Consider the following 14,492-nt stretch of genomic DNA (forward strand, 5'->3'; position numbering starts at 1 on the left):
CTTCTTCCATGCACCAGAAGGTAAAATACAACTTTCACTCGACCTTCTCACCTGTATGATGTCACTATATTCAATTATACATATATTTTACTTCGGTTTTTTTTTTTTTTTTTGAAGTTACCTTACTGTAATGTCCGGAAAGTACCTCTATAGATTCCGCCTTCTTCTTCTTTTTTTTTTTTAACGTGGCCTTCTCACGATCTGTCACAACTTCTCCTCGAAGTGCCGGTCTAATTTTATGTTGGTAAACACAACGAGCTAAAATGGCCGCCACGTTGGGGTCATGCTGCGTGACCCGCGTCTTATGTCAGAGGACGCGCTGGTGAATGACGTGCGGGCTTCTCTGGGAGGACGCGCTGGTGAATGACGTGCGGGCTCCTCTAGACTCAGCGCGCGCAGTGGAATGGCGAGCGCAGTTGAACCATGCCAGTAGGATGACCACCAACGGCTGTTCGCAGAGGCCTTGACTAAACTAAGGTCGCGCTATGTAAGTAACGCAGTCAATTACGCAGTCAGCAAGCGGTGGTAGTAAAAAATATTGTAACTCACAGAAGGCTTTTGTTCGGCTTTTTTTTTTTTTTTTTTGCTCCGGTCCGCTTTCCTTCCGATTCCTTTCTCTCTAGATGAGAATTTCCTTTGAATATATATATTCTTTTTGAAATTTCCAGTCTTGTGAGAATGCTTTAAGCGCCAGTTTCCCTCGTCGCCAATTTGTAGTAAGGTAATCCAGACGTGGTAGGTTGTAAGGTTATATTTATTTCTAGTTAAAGTGACAACAGGTGAGGGCCAAGGAAACGATGTCTTCTCCTCAGCAGGTCAGCATACAACTGACTCGCACCTTAGAACACAAGTACACCAAACACTCTACATTCTATCACGCGGTATCAAGAGAATGCATATCAAAGGAATATACAACATAACACAGATGATCAGAATTGTTTCGGGTCATTCAACCCTATTTTTGACTGGGGCTAACAATGTATGTATGTATTTGGGATTTCTATAGCGCGCAACTCACCCTGGGGCATCATGGCGCTGGCTAGAGACTGGACTAACTGCTGTCAGAAGATTATTTAAAACAGAATTTTTAAAACAGGAATGTCTTCAGGTGTTTCTTGAAAGTGCCATAATGCGGGATGGATCGGAGAGCCAAGGGTAGCCCGTTCCAATACCTGGGAGCCAGATAGGAGAAGGCTCTCCCTCCAGTCCGAGTCCTCCGGATTCAATACCGGAACAATACCTTTATCCTAAACCCACGACTATGTGGGTGAAGGGGAGATAGGTTTTCTACATATAATTTTTTTTAGGGAAATACTGGATACTTCCTTCCTGTCTATAAGTCACTACTCTTTTCATGTGTCAATAATAGCAGTGAGGCTAAGGCGGAGGAGGATCGTCTCACTGATCGCGGAGCAGTGTAAAAGAAGAAATTAAATGATAATAACATAATTTATTATCATTTTATTTTTAGTATCACCAAATTAGGGTGGGGCTTGGATCCCATCACGTCCTGGAGGAGTGATTGATGCACTCTAAAGTGCGCAGGATGGTTTGGCCGGCCGTCTTGGCCCGGCCAAACCGTCATGCGCACTTTGCATGTTCTCCACCCAGGCTGCTTTACAGGCTGGAGAACATGCCCAGGCTCCCATTCTCCATCCGAGCGCTGAACCACGGTGCACAGACCAATCACAAAGCTGCATGGCAGCGTTGTGGTTGGCTTAGGGGAGCATGGGTGCTTCCTGGTTGAGGAGCGGAGGAGTGACGAAGTGGGAGAGACGGAGGAGAGACGTGGCATTCAGGTAAGTCAATTTCTATTTTTTATCCTCTGCTATTGTTGTCTGGTCATGGTCCTCACACATTCTTGTGATTCTCACTCATCAATACTTCCATATGAGAATTACGCTGGAAATGGAACCTTGACCAATCTCCGTGTAAATGCCCAAGATTAAATTTAAGTGTACATATTTCATCGTGCTTAAGTTATATGCAGATGTTTTAATACCGAGACAAAGTCATAACCAATCCCAAAAAAATGTTGTTCGATCGTGGTGGGCAATGCCTGTATGTAGCAATACAAGCTATGAAAACTAAAATTATTTATTACTCTGACCATATTCTGAATGCGACTAATACATTTAAGAAACACTTTGAAACATTTAGAAATTGAAGGACTTGACAGCATTCCCCAATGGATATTGTGCCCTCTCAAAAGTACTACAACTTACAAACAAGTTACTTCCCTAACAAAACCTAAGAACTTGCAGAACTACTAGCATCCATGGCTTCATCCCACCTCTCAGAAGAAACTCAAATGGGTCTTGTTCAGATAGGAAACAGCCATTATAACGAAACTTTTCCAACGCATGCTACTACAACGTATGCCATCACATAGCAAGGGCCATTACCATGCAAGTGACATCACAACGCATTGCATTACAACGCATATGCCTTTACCACGCATGACTTTACAATGAATGGTAAAGGCATATGCGTGTTACATGTAAGTATAAAGTAAGAATATTTGGGTTTAGGGTGGGATTGGGTTTTTGGGTGGGAAAGGTAATTTTAGGGTTTAAGGCAGGTTTGGGTTTTTGAGTGGGAAGGGTAATTTTAGGGTTTAGGATGGGTTTGGATTTTGGGTGGGAAGGGTAATTTTAGGGTTTAGGGCGGGTTTGGATTTTTGGGTGGGAATGGTAATTTTAGGGTTTAGGGCGGGTTTGGCTTTTTGGGTGGGAAGGGTAATTTTAGCGTTTAGGGTGGGTTTGGCTTTTTGGGTGGGAAGGGTAATTTTATGGTTAAGAGTGGGTTTGGGTTTTTGAGTGGGAAGAGTCATTTTAGGGTAGGTTTGGGGTTTTTGGAGAGAGGGTAGTTTTAGGGTTTAGGGTGGGTTTGGGTTTTTGGGTGGTTAGGGCAATTTTAGGGGTTTAAGGGGGTACATACCTTCAACATTTTTACCAAGTGTATATCTTTATCACACATGCTTTTGCGTTGTAATGGCATGCGTGGTACAGGCATATGCGTGGTAAAAATTTGTGTTGTAATGGTAGATCGTTGTAAAGGCATTGGCGTAGTAAAACCCACATTGTAATGGCAAGGGTGGTATTAGTACACATTATAACGTCATACATACCTAGAAAAGCCATACGGTCTGGCGTTGGCTGGCAGCGTTTTGCCTTTGCTTATACTGTTTTGTAATATTTTTGTACATTTTTAATACAAATAGACAGAGATGGTTGAAAAGATAAATACATAGAGAGGGTTGTAAAGAAATATAGGTAAAGAGAGTTGTATAGATTGATAGACAGATAGATAGAAAGATAGATAGATAGATAGATAGATAGATAGATAGATAGATAGATAGATAGATAGATAGATAATCAGAATAAATAGCACAGCTTCAATTAGCAATTTAATAGTACAATGTCTGCATAAACACAATGTAGAAGAGCATTGAAAGCAAACTTCAAATCCATACAAGCAGTACACACAGATAAAAGTCCTCAATTAAAATACATAACAGCATGACAAACAGAAGTACAGTTATAAATGCACTTAATGGCTTGCATACTAAAAAGAGGATAACTTTATAAAAAAAATTGTTTTAAATGGAAACAATCTACTATCCTGTGCAGTTGCAGATAAACAAGGGCCCCTCCAAATGAATTTACAACATCATTTACCCCTTCGACGCTCATGACGAGCTCAGCTCGTCATGAGGTACACCTCTCGTACGCTCATGACGAGCTGAGCTCGTCATGAACCGCGGGATTTTGAAAATTGCAGCGCAGCGCGGAAATCTGCACCGCGTTGATGCGGTTAAGAGGTGACAGGAACTAATAGAGGTGGAATATACCCTGTGCTCGCATCAAAAGCAGCATAAAGAGCTGGTAGAAAGTGTTTTGCTATCACATCAGGCTTTATACACAAAGGAAACACTAAAGTAATAATAAAATAAAAACAAAAACACTGGTCTTGTGAGTGAATGTGCTCCTTGTAAAAGAGCAAAATTCAGTCACTCAAAGTGAAGTTCGCCAGCGATTGAAATAGACTGGCCCACTGCCCTATTCTCTATGTCCTGAGTCCTCCAAACTATTTCCCCACAAAGTATCGTCTGTGGTGTGATGAGAACCGCACTGATGCCAGCAAGTGGCGGTCAGGCAATATGGGGTTTGTAAGGTGGGTGTAGGGGAAGCAAAGCATTTACATGAGGTGGCTGAATTGCACAATGAGAACCAGAAACCCTAGAATCATTCCCGGCTTCCCCACTTGACCAAAGCGTGTGTGATCCAAGGCAATTGGTCTTTTTTTTACTTTGTCTCCTGTTCCTTCTATTGTGTTTGATTTAATAAACTATGATGCTGTCCATTTATAATAGCAACCGAGGCCACCCAGAGGGTGCACCTGATAACTAACTTTCCTCTTAGTTCACTATTGGCATTGTTGTCTGGGTCGTTGGAAGCATGAATTTTTATAAATGTATATTTGAAAACCTGTCAATGCAGTCATATCATCGGATGGACTAAGGTGAAAAGGTTCAGCATGTAAATGAAATACACATTTCTGAATTTTGAAGAGACTTTCTCGTATTTTTACACGTTTGTTGTAAGATGTCTTTAAAAAATGATGGTTTTCTAGAGTTAAGTGGTGGAGGACACCTCAGTTACTTCCATTATGAACGTAGTGCTGACTCAAGTATACAGCAGACCAGTGCTGTTGTTCCCAAGGGGCCACATGGAAAGTTCAGGAGGGCAGCTGGTGGCCCCGGGGCCGTACTTTGAGTATCAATGCTCTATGCCATAGTGGGCAGAAGCAAAATGTGAATGACACAACATTAGGTCAATGGATAAAGAGAACTGGCCGAAAAGTCCCTTTTAGTAAGTATATTATACATATCATTTTAGTAAAATCAAAAGGTCTTGGCTAATGCTAGACCCAAAAAGAGAGATAGGAAGCAACTTCCAAATAAAAAGCTTCTGTCAGGGCTGTACCTCTGCTCTGAGCTCACTGCCAGGGTCAGAGCAAACCATTTCAGTGAAAGGGTTGATACATTTTGTTGCCCACCCAAACTAATTTTAGGAAACCGATATTCACGATGCACAATGCAGTGGCGGTGATCACTGTAGCAAGACCTGCATTAACGGTCTTGAGCTTGGTGTTAGATGACTGATTGCAGTGCACTGGTTAACATCTTCATTGAGCTATAAAGTTGTATGTAGGCTCGAAGGTGATGGTTTTGCCCATAGAAGTTGTCTCACCTGAAAGATTGTGGAAAAGGTGTTCAGAAGCTACTATTCCTGTGTCCTGTTGACTGTATATACTAGTGAACTGGACTTGGCTTTGAAGGCTATGTGAGCTAGCTCGAATAGACTAGGCAGAAATACAGTGCAATCTCTTTCTTCCACGGAGAATATCGTGATTTGTGATAACAAGAGAGTGGAGATTCAGTGTTGTTTAGATTCTCTGATTTTCTTCTCCAAGCATAATATCCTAAAAGGTAACCTACAAAAGATCTAGATCACGTAGCAGGGCACATTTAAGTTGTCCCCAATTTGCGTTGGAGGGACAGGGCAGATACACCATTATGGGTGAGCAGCAAAGAGAAATTGGAATTCCGGGAAAGCAAGAAGTGGATTGACTTCGCGTCTGTTGGTGCCTGCGTAAAACCTCGTGATCACTGCCTGCATGAGACTCGGTTCACCAGTACGAGCGGCCCCCTTGCTACGCAGAGGTCAGTCTGGGGGGGCCAAACGCACCTAATCAAAGCATGGGGGCCTGGGGGGCTGAGATGTGTAGTGGAACCCACCCGATAATCTGCCTAATCTCAACATGACGCCCAGGCGAGACTTGCCTGACCTTGACATGGAGCCCGCTGCTCACAAAAGCAGCAACATGCAGAAATGAATGCTTACTGCCCGCTGGAAGTCTGCATATAGGAGTGCTCAGAGAGCCTGGCTAACGACAAGCGGGAGCCTTGAAATCTTCACCAGTAACGGCTTCGGCTTACTCAAACTAGGGTCCTTCTTCCTGTAAGCAAAGGGCTTTCTCCATCGCGGGAGAATTAATGATCCCCGGCTGCACCTGACTCCAACATGGGGCCCTTGCTGCTATATCCACAGGAAGGACCGTGGAGACCCACTCCAACTGATCTACTTCCTTCTCCACCAGGGAAGCTCATAAATCCAATCCTGGGATCTGGCTTGACTTCAACAACAAGGGGCATGAGCATCACCCTGCACCTGACCCCAAAATGGCTGCCACAGATCCCATCTAGTTTCAAGGGGAAGTCTCATGGCGAGGCTGTGGACCACTCACATGGATCTTGACTCTTGATTTTCGATCACCTCCTGATCATCTCTCTAACTCCGGTGGAGCCTGAACCGTATGGCCGAATCCCGGTGGAGCTGCACCGACAGCTATAGGAGAGACTGGCTCTGGCGCACCACTTTTGCCGTCACCTACCTAGCCGGATCTCGGGCATATGTCTCACATTTTCTCCGTTGCTGTCGCCTTCCAATTTGGTCTCCCAGCTCCCCCTGTTCTTCTTAAATTTATACTTGTCCGGCGGAGCCCGAACCGCATGGCCGATTCCTGGCGGAGCTGCACCGACAGCTATAGGGGAGATTGGCCCTGGCACACCGCTTTGGCCATCACCTACCCAGCCGGACTTCGGACATATGTCTCGCCTTTTTCTCCGCTGTTACCTCCTTCCAATTGAAAGCCAGCTACCCCTGTTCTTTTTGAATCCGGACACTCGACTTGCCAATAGCTGTATTGAATTTGTAATTTTTCTGTAATTAATGTGGAATTTATGTAACTGATAACACGCTGTTTCCTTATGTAAAGCACACTGATACCTCCGGGTCTAGCTAGCGCTATATAAAACTCAATAAAAAGAAGAAAAAAAATAAGATCAGATGTACCCCTCTCTTGGTCATTCACATAAATAATACTCTGGTGCTTTCATTATAATTATGTTGCTCTATCCATAACCAGTGTTGAAAAAGCGTCCTTGCAACATCACATCCTCTGGTGATAAAACATGCCTCTGCTTTGTTTAGCAATGTAAAAACAAATGTATGTACCCTAGAAATAAAAACTGTATAAAACAAATGTTCAGGTTTGTGCACACCTATTTATAGTTATAACCCTGATGTCATATTTGGCCAGTCAATTTAATAAACTTAATGGCCATCTAATATGTGTAAATGCATGAGGCTGAGCTGTGTCAGAGGTTTATGCAAAACAGGTTACTCTGAAAGTACAATCCACCTTCTCATAGGCCATTGATTGGAAAGTTATTTAAGGACGCAACACACATTTGATGGCCCCCTCTCCAGAGTTAGGGATTCCTCATCTGAACAATTCAGTTACTTTCAGTAACACACTGAGCCCAACATACACAAATACCTATATGTGAAATAGTGGTCTACTCTAGGCATAATTTAGCAACATACATTCCCAAGGCTTGCAATGTTACACATCCTTTTTTCAGATCACTTTAAGAAATTGAGAGCTGGGTTATAAAGTGTACCACTACACCCCCCTCGGATCTGAGCCATAGGCAGCCTGTTAAGAGAAGTAGTTGCCAAGCCTGATTCTCTATCTTGGGGTTGTTGATTAGCAGTTTGCGGCTGTGTCCAGGGCCGGGAGACCCTGTTGGGTAGCCGCACGCTTTCTAAATTCCCAATACAATACAATACAATCTTACCCAAAGACATTGGGTTCACAGTCAGAACAAATGTATTTCCATTTTGATATTCTAAGGAAAGCAACAGTTGCCTCCTTCTCCCCTGGCATGCCCTACCCCCTGACAGCAGCACTACCGATGACTGTCGGGGCAATATGGTGCACCCATGCAAGGAGGCCCATGGATGAAGGTCCAATCTTGCCTTGCCCATAAACACTGACACTCATGAGTAAACATCAGAATATCTTTTACTGAAAAAAAAAGGATAAAAGGTGTCTCAACAAAGTATTTAGTAGCAACCATTTATATGGAAATTCAAACATAAGTTTTTTGGTTATTCCTACCTTTCGAGGGGCATTTTTATCTGAAGCATCCAAGTCCCCATCGAGGAATGGCATGGCAAAGGAACTGAGATCCTAGAAGGAAGATGAGAAAACCATGAATTATTGCATGAACTGAATTTCAGTCAGAAATGTTTTACTGTGTTCAACATTAAGGCAGTCAGGAGTGGTTGCAAGCATGTTTCTAAAATAAAGTATTTGCTAGCAGAAAAGAGAGTTAAATATCCCTATCTTGGCATTCCCATGCCTCCCCATGACCCAAAAAGCATACACAGTGTCCGTCTGTATGTGCTCCTCTTTAAAACTGGACACCATGAGTTCGGTGTCGATAGCAGCAGAGAACGTTCCTTGTAAATATATATTTTGTCGGCTATAGACTAGCATGATCAGTGAACAACAGGGAATCCTATACTCTAAGGCAAGAGTGCCCAATGTTTTTATTTATTTATTTATTTTATTTGTTTATTGAAGGACTTATTTAAAGTGGACCTAGCTGCACGGGCGGCATAGTGCAATACTATAACAATAGGAACAGTTAACATCCGATACCATTAGAGGAAAAATATATAGATGGTACCATGACAGAATAAAGTTAGAAAGGCATAGATAATCTAAGAAGTAGCAACACAAAGGATGAGTGTTTAATTCAATTTTAAATACCCAGAGGTCTAGTTTCAGGTTAGTATGATAGGGTAGCGTGTTCCAACATCTTGGAGGGAAAGAAGAAAAAGCTTGATTGAAAGGTTTAGCGTCTTAATTGTCGATATCATCAATAGTACGCATATTTTGTTCTTCGTCGATCTGAACTTCCAGTAGTATTACATTTTTCTTTTGGATAAGAAGGGGCCTAGCAGAAAAGTCTTTGAATGTAATGTAGGTTATTTCAGGGGTGAAGGATCCATTCAGGATTGCCACGACAACCACTCAATGGTTGTATGAGAGAACAATGAGTTCCTCAACCCAGCATACCTTAACAACGCGGTCTGTACAAGGACTGTGTCTTAACCACGCATTGCTTCACCACGCATGCCTTTAGCACAAATTTTCATGGTAAAGGCATGCATGGTGCGTGGTTAAGGCAAATTCGTTGTTCGGGCAAGCTTGGTTACGCTTGTGGGTTCTGGACTCATAGTTCCGGATGTTTTCCCCACTCAATATGTGAGTTCCATTTCTATTCATTGTGTCATGTTCTCTTCTTCAAAGATACTGAAATTCTGGAATGGATCCAGCCGCCCTGAATCCATGGTGGATATCCGGGTTGTAAATCGGTACTTCTGGTGTTCAGTAATATGGCTGCTTCATTGAAGCTTTATAACTCAAGATGATACAAAATGCTTCTTTAATGCAGGATTTTATCAAATGAGTAAATATGGTTCTCATTCCAACCTCCTACGCCTTGCCACTAGGCTCTTCTTACTAAGTGTATATGCTGTTAAAAAAAAATGATGAGAACAAACATTACAGGTAATAGCGAAAATCAAATGTAAAGTTGCTGAGTGACGTACCACACCTTGCTTTTCTGTATGATATTCTTTATTCACGTCCAAACTACTTTACAGTAACTCTGTGTAATAAGGTTTACTTCTATGATGTTTTATAGATATCCCCAAACAACACTCGCTTTGGGAGTCTAAATTTAAGCTTGTAACCACTTGTGGCTTTTCTTGTAGGCTTGTCCTGGATATGGGTTTATTTTCGTGTCCCATAATAGTCTTGCTGGTTTGTTTTGTTTATTTAATGTTTAATTAATTTGAATTGGCCTGGGAAAAGGTTAATTGTACTTTAGTGCTTCTTTGCTCGCCATTTCCTTCTCTTTTTGTCTTTTGTCTCAGTCCACTCAAATCCCTGAAGCCCCAAAATATTTGCTCACCCATTTATATATTTTCAGGTATAACCTTTCAAAAAGTTCTTCTGATTGTCTAGAATAGAGAAACGGTTTGTAAACCACAAGTGAAGGTGCTCAACATTTAGCAAGACATTGCACGGTCAAGTGTAGGCTCGTCACAGGCCATTCGTTCAGACACTCACCCCTCAGAAAAACAAATAATCAAACAGATTTCAAATGTAAATTTTATTTTAAGCTGCCCGGTGTTATTTTTCATCATCTTCTTCTTTCTCCCAAAAGGTGGGAGGGCAACGCCCCTTTCGACAATTAATGCCAGCCGCCACATGCTAGCAGGTAGCATTGCCAGGGGGCCAGCGAGCAAGCCAGGGGTAGAAACAGCAATGTCTATATGTCCCTAATTGACAGCAAAGCTTCAGACTATGGTTACCTAGTTTAGTTGGCTTCCGATCAAGTCCTGTGACACATTATTAGGGTTCTCCTATTAACCCACTGGCTTGATCTTTTAGCCCCATAGATATTGCAACTGTACCCAGGTATATAAAAAACCTTTTGTCCTTAACACCACGTCGACCTTCTTATTCTTGAAATATGTAGGAAGCCTATTGAATAAAACAGAATTATTAGATGTGGAATTCTTGGTCCATTTGCCTGCCTGCTTTGAAGTACAGCGTGAGACTCTGCCCAGGCGGGCGGGCAGCACTTAAATTCAGTCCTAGAGAAATACAATTTTTTTCTGCTTTTCAATTTAATTGTTTGCTTGTACGGCGAGGGGAATTATAAAACCTTTAAAATGATTGTCTATTAACCTGAGCACACTTTCTAGGTTTGCCTTGAAGCCAAACATGTTGCAGCAGCTGGAACTATTACTTTCAGGTAATTAAATGAGAATTTGGTCAGTGCAGCCAAGTTTCACAGACGCAAATGTTCCAAAGGCATTATTGAAATGGTGAGTCAAAAGATGCTATATAAAACCAGACGTAAGCAAGAAGGGTGCTGTGCATCTAGCTGTAATTCTGTCAAATTACATGGGTAAAGGATGGGTCACTTTTCTGAAAGATCAACACCAAGTCAAGATATTCAGACCACATAGACTTTAGACAGACTGTATTTCCTTCTCCTCTTTCTCCCTTTCTGTCTGCAGCATTCTCTTATTTCAGTAGGGAACATCACACAATCAGCCTGTTTTGGAAAACGTTCATATGTGTGCACTGTATGATTCAATGCCTATTAGATTCCCCATTTGATTCTTGTGATCGGTTACCTTCCTTTGCCTCAAATTGTAAAGCGCTCTGATATCCTTCGGGATCAAGTTCGCGCTATATAAAAGTTAATAAATAAATAAAATAAAAATAATGAAATTCTAACAGTAATTGTGTTAGCAATCAGAGGATGGCCAGGATTAATTAAAATTTCTCTTCTGTATTAAGGTGTACTCCATCACTGTAAGCAGGTTCATGGCTTCCATCCAATGTTACCTCACTGGGCAGCCAGCAGCATTATTCTACCTGCCCACCCGGAGCCTCATATAGGAACAAGCCACCTGGATCCAACCGAAGCCAGGTCATCTAAACCCCTTCCTGCTGCTATTCTGGAGGCAACCAAACATTTTTAGTAGGTGTCGAGAAAAAGCTCCCAAATAACTTTCCTCAGTCAACAGAGTAACACTGCATAAAAGGTAGGAATACATTTGAAACATGAACCACAGAGAACCTGGAGACCTTTAAGAAGTAGAAGTTAAGAATGGAAACTACACAGAATCTAACTGTTAAAGATAGAAGCCACTTAAAAGCCAACGATTAAGAATGGACGCCATGAGTCACATAGATATTAAAGATGGAATCCATGATTCGTCCAGATAGTAAGACACCCCCCACAGTGACCACCTTCCCACTTACCCCAGGGGTGGTGTAGCAGGGTGGTGGCAGCTCTCTGTGTGGTTTGTTTGAGCTCGCGCAGATTACGAGGGGACCCTCCTCTGCACGATATTGCTGGCCACTGTGAAACGCTTATTGATTGAAATTCTTCTCAATTTTAAATTCGCACTTATCACTTTATGCAATTGACTGACTAATTGTATATTTTAAAACAAACTCGTTTTTACTCACCCATTGTTGTATTACTACCGCCCTTAGCCCCGTTCCATCGCGGCTCTGTGCCGTTTGTGTGGAGGGCAGGGTCAGCTCCATTGAGCCTCAGCGCTGGCTCACCAATCCTAACGGAGCTAGTGTTTCAGCTGGGGGCGGGGCTCAGGACATAAAATGGCCACCCGGAAGCGCAGCGGTAGAGCGCAGCGGGAGCGCCGTCTCCGCGCCGAAGCCGCGCCAAAGGGGTGCAAGTCTGCGCCAGTCCGCGCTGGGACTGCGCTGTGTGCCCATTCCTTTGGTCTCCTCAACCCTCAACAAACATCGAAGGTAATCACTTACTCTAGATTACAGCTTCTGAGCACAGGAAACAGACTACACGACGGGAAGTGTACTCACTTTGATTTTGCGTCACTGTTCAATCTTTCTTATAATGGCTGCCCAAACTGTGCGTTTACGACCTCATCACCCCTCTTCCAACACTTTTCTGTCCTACCTCCCGGAGATAATAATGTAAAACATATAAGCTAGCTATTATACATCGAGCTAAGTTAGTCATAAAAACAGAACCCCTGGACTACGACTTTGCTGAAGCCCTTGCCTTTACGATTTTTCTTTCCCCCATACAAACTTTTAAAGGAACTCTCCTTTATCGACCACCCTTTTCACGCACATCCTTCTTGAAATCTCTTAATTACTTATTAGAACCAGTAGCTGCTAATCAAGACTACACTATATTGGGAGATTTTAACTTCCATTTAGAAAATGATAACGATAAGGACTCGCACACCCTGATTTCTGACTTTCTGGCCGCCGGCTTAGAACAGCAGGTTAACGCAGCTACTCATCAAGCAGGACACATCTTAGATGGCCTATTTACCAACAATGCCCATATTACATATTCTACAGTGCTTCCACTTATTTGGACGGATCACCTAGCTGTCAAATTTACAATATTAGTTAAGACTCATAAGAACCCCATTACTAGCACATGCCCTCCGATCACATGTCGTGATTGGAAAAATATTGATGTTACTGCTTTACACAATATCCTGGAATCTACAATACCTGAAGACACATCTGATTCTCTTAAAGCATCCCATAACTATGAATGTTGGCTATATAAGGCACTTGACCACCTAGCACCAAATAAAAAAATGCAGCCAAATCGCGCCAAACCTTCTGCGGCTTGGTTTTCGGAGTCACTAAGGCTCGAAAGACAACGCTGCAGAAACCTGGAGCGACGTTGGCGTAGGAATTATGACAACTTCGATAGAGATACTTATAAGAATGCCTTGCTTAGCTACAGAAAGTTGATCACTGCCGAAAAACGCGCTTTCTACAGCACACAAATAGAACGTGCACTCAACTCAAACAAACAGCTGTATCAGGTGGTAAAAGAGTTGGCTAACCCTCCTGCCCCTCCCACAACTGAACCATCCCAAATATTCTGCAATCAGGTAGCGGACTTTTTTCAGGCTAAGGTTATGGATATTTATGACAATTTTACTACAACAACGACTATTGACTCCGCTACCCCGGAGATTCCCCTCATGTCACCAAAACCAAAGTTTGAGGTTTTTTCTCCACCATTGTCTATGGTGGAGCTCATAAATATCGTTAAATCAGGATCATCACTGGACCCTTGTCCTCCATCTATCCTTAAATCAGTGTCCAACTTAATAGCCCCAGTACTTAGCAACATCTGTCATACCATATTTCAGACAGGTGTTTATCCCCCTATCTGGAAGAAGGCAATTGTAATACCTCTTCTAAAAAACCTACACTCAATCCCTTAGAGCCCAAAAACTACCGTCCGATTGCCTCCCTCCCTTATCCTTCAAAAATAATTGAAAAGGTTATGAACCAACAGTTGTCGACCTTTATCGATCAGAACGATCTACTTGACAGCACGCAGTTTGGTTTTCGGAGAGGCCATGGGACGGAGACTGCCCTGATAAAAGCTGCTGAGAAGGTCAGGATAATCATGGACAGGGGCGGCGCAGCTATCCTGATACTCCTGGATCTATCTGCGGCTTTCGACATGGTCGATCACACCATCTTGATCGACCGTGTCGCTGCCTCTGGCATTCAGGGTAGGGCCAGAGCAACGCTGGCATCCTTTCTTGCCAATAGAGTACAGTCCGTGAAGATGGGTTGTTACTGCTCTCCTGACTTCACTCTCCCTTGTGGTGTTCCCCAGGGCTCCTCGCTGAGTCCGACACTTTTTAACATCTACGTGTCGGACTTGGCGAGGGTAATTAAGTCATTCGGTATAGGTCTAACATCTTACGCCGATGACACACAGCTGGTCCTGGGGATACACAAAAATGGAGAAGCAGTGGCAGCGAACTTTCAGGAGGGCATGATGGCCATCAGTACATGGATGAATCGGAATTGCTTAAAGTTGAATTCTGACAAGACGGAGGTGATGGTTTTCGGCGAACTAACCCCGTCTTGGTCGCCGGTCTGGTGGCCTTCGGAACTGGGATGCCCTCCACAACCAGTGGCTCGGGTGAAAAATGTGGGCGTGCTTT

At 43.0% G+C, this 14,492-nt stretch overlaps 1 protein-coding gene across 4 annotated transcripts in view; it reads right to left on the reverse strand.

Moving 5' to 3' along the window:
- PRKAG2 (protein kinase AMP-activated non-catalytic subunit gamma 2) overlaps window positions 1-14,492 on the reverse strand; it is a 1,661,435-nt gene that overhangs the window by 1,078,261 nt on the left and 568,682 nt on the right. For all 4 annotated transcript variants that reach the window (XM_078663217.1, XM_078663218.1, XM_078663219.1 and 1 more), the window contains exon 2: window positions 8,032-8,103. In XM_078663217.1, coding sequence (XP_078519343.1) covers window positions 8,032-8,103 — 72 coding nt within the window. The remainder of the gene's footprint in view (window positions 1-8,031; window positions 8,104-14,492) is intronic.

This window comes from Lissotriton helveticus, chromosome 10, assembly GCF_964261635.1.
Source record: "Lissotriton helveticus chromosome 10, aLisHel1.1, whole genome shotgun sequence".
NCBI lineage: Eukaryota > Metazoa > Chordata > Amphibia > Caudata > Salamandridae > Lissotriton > Lissotriton helveticus.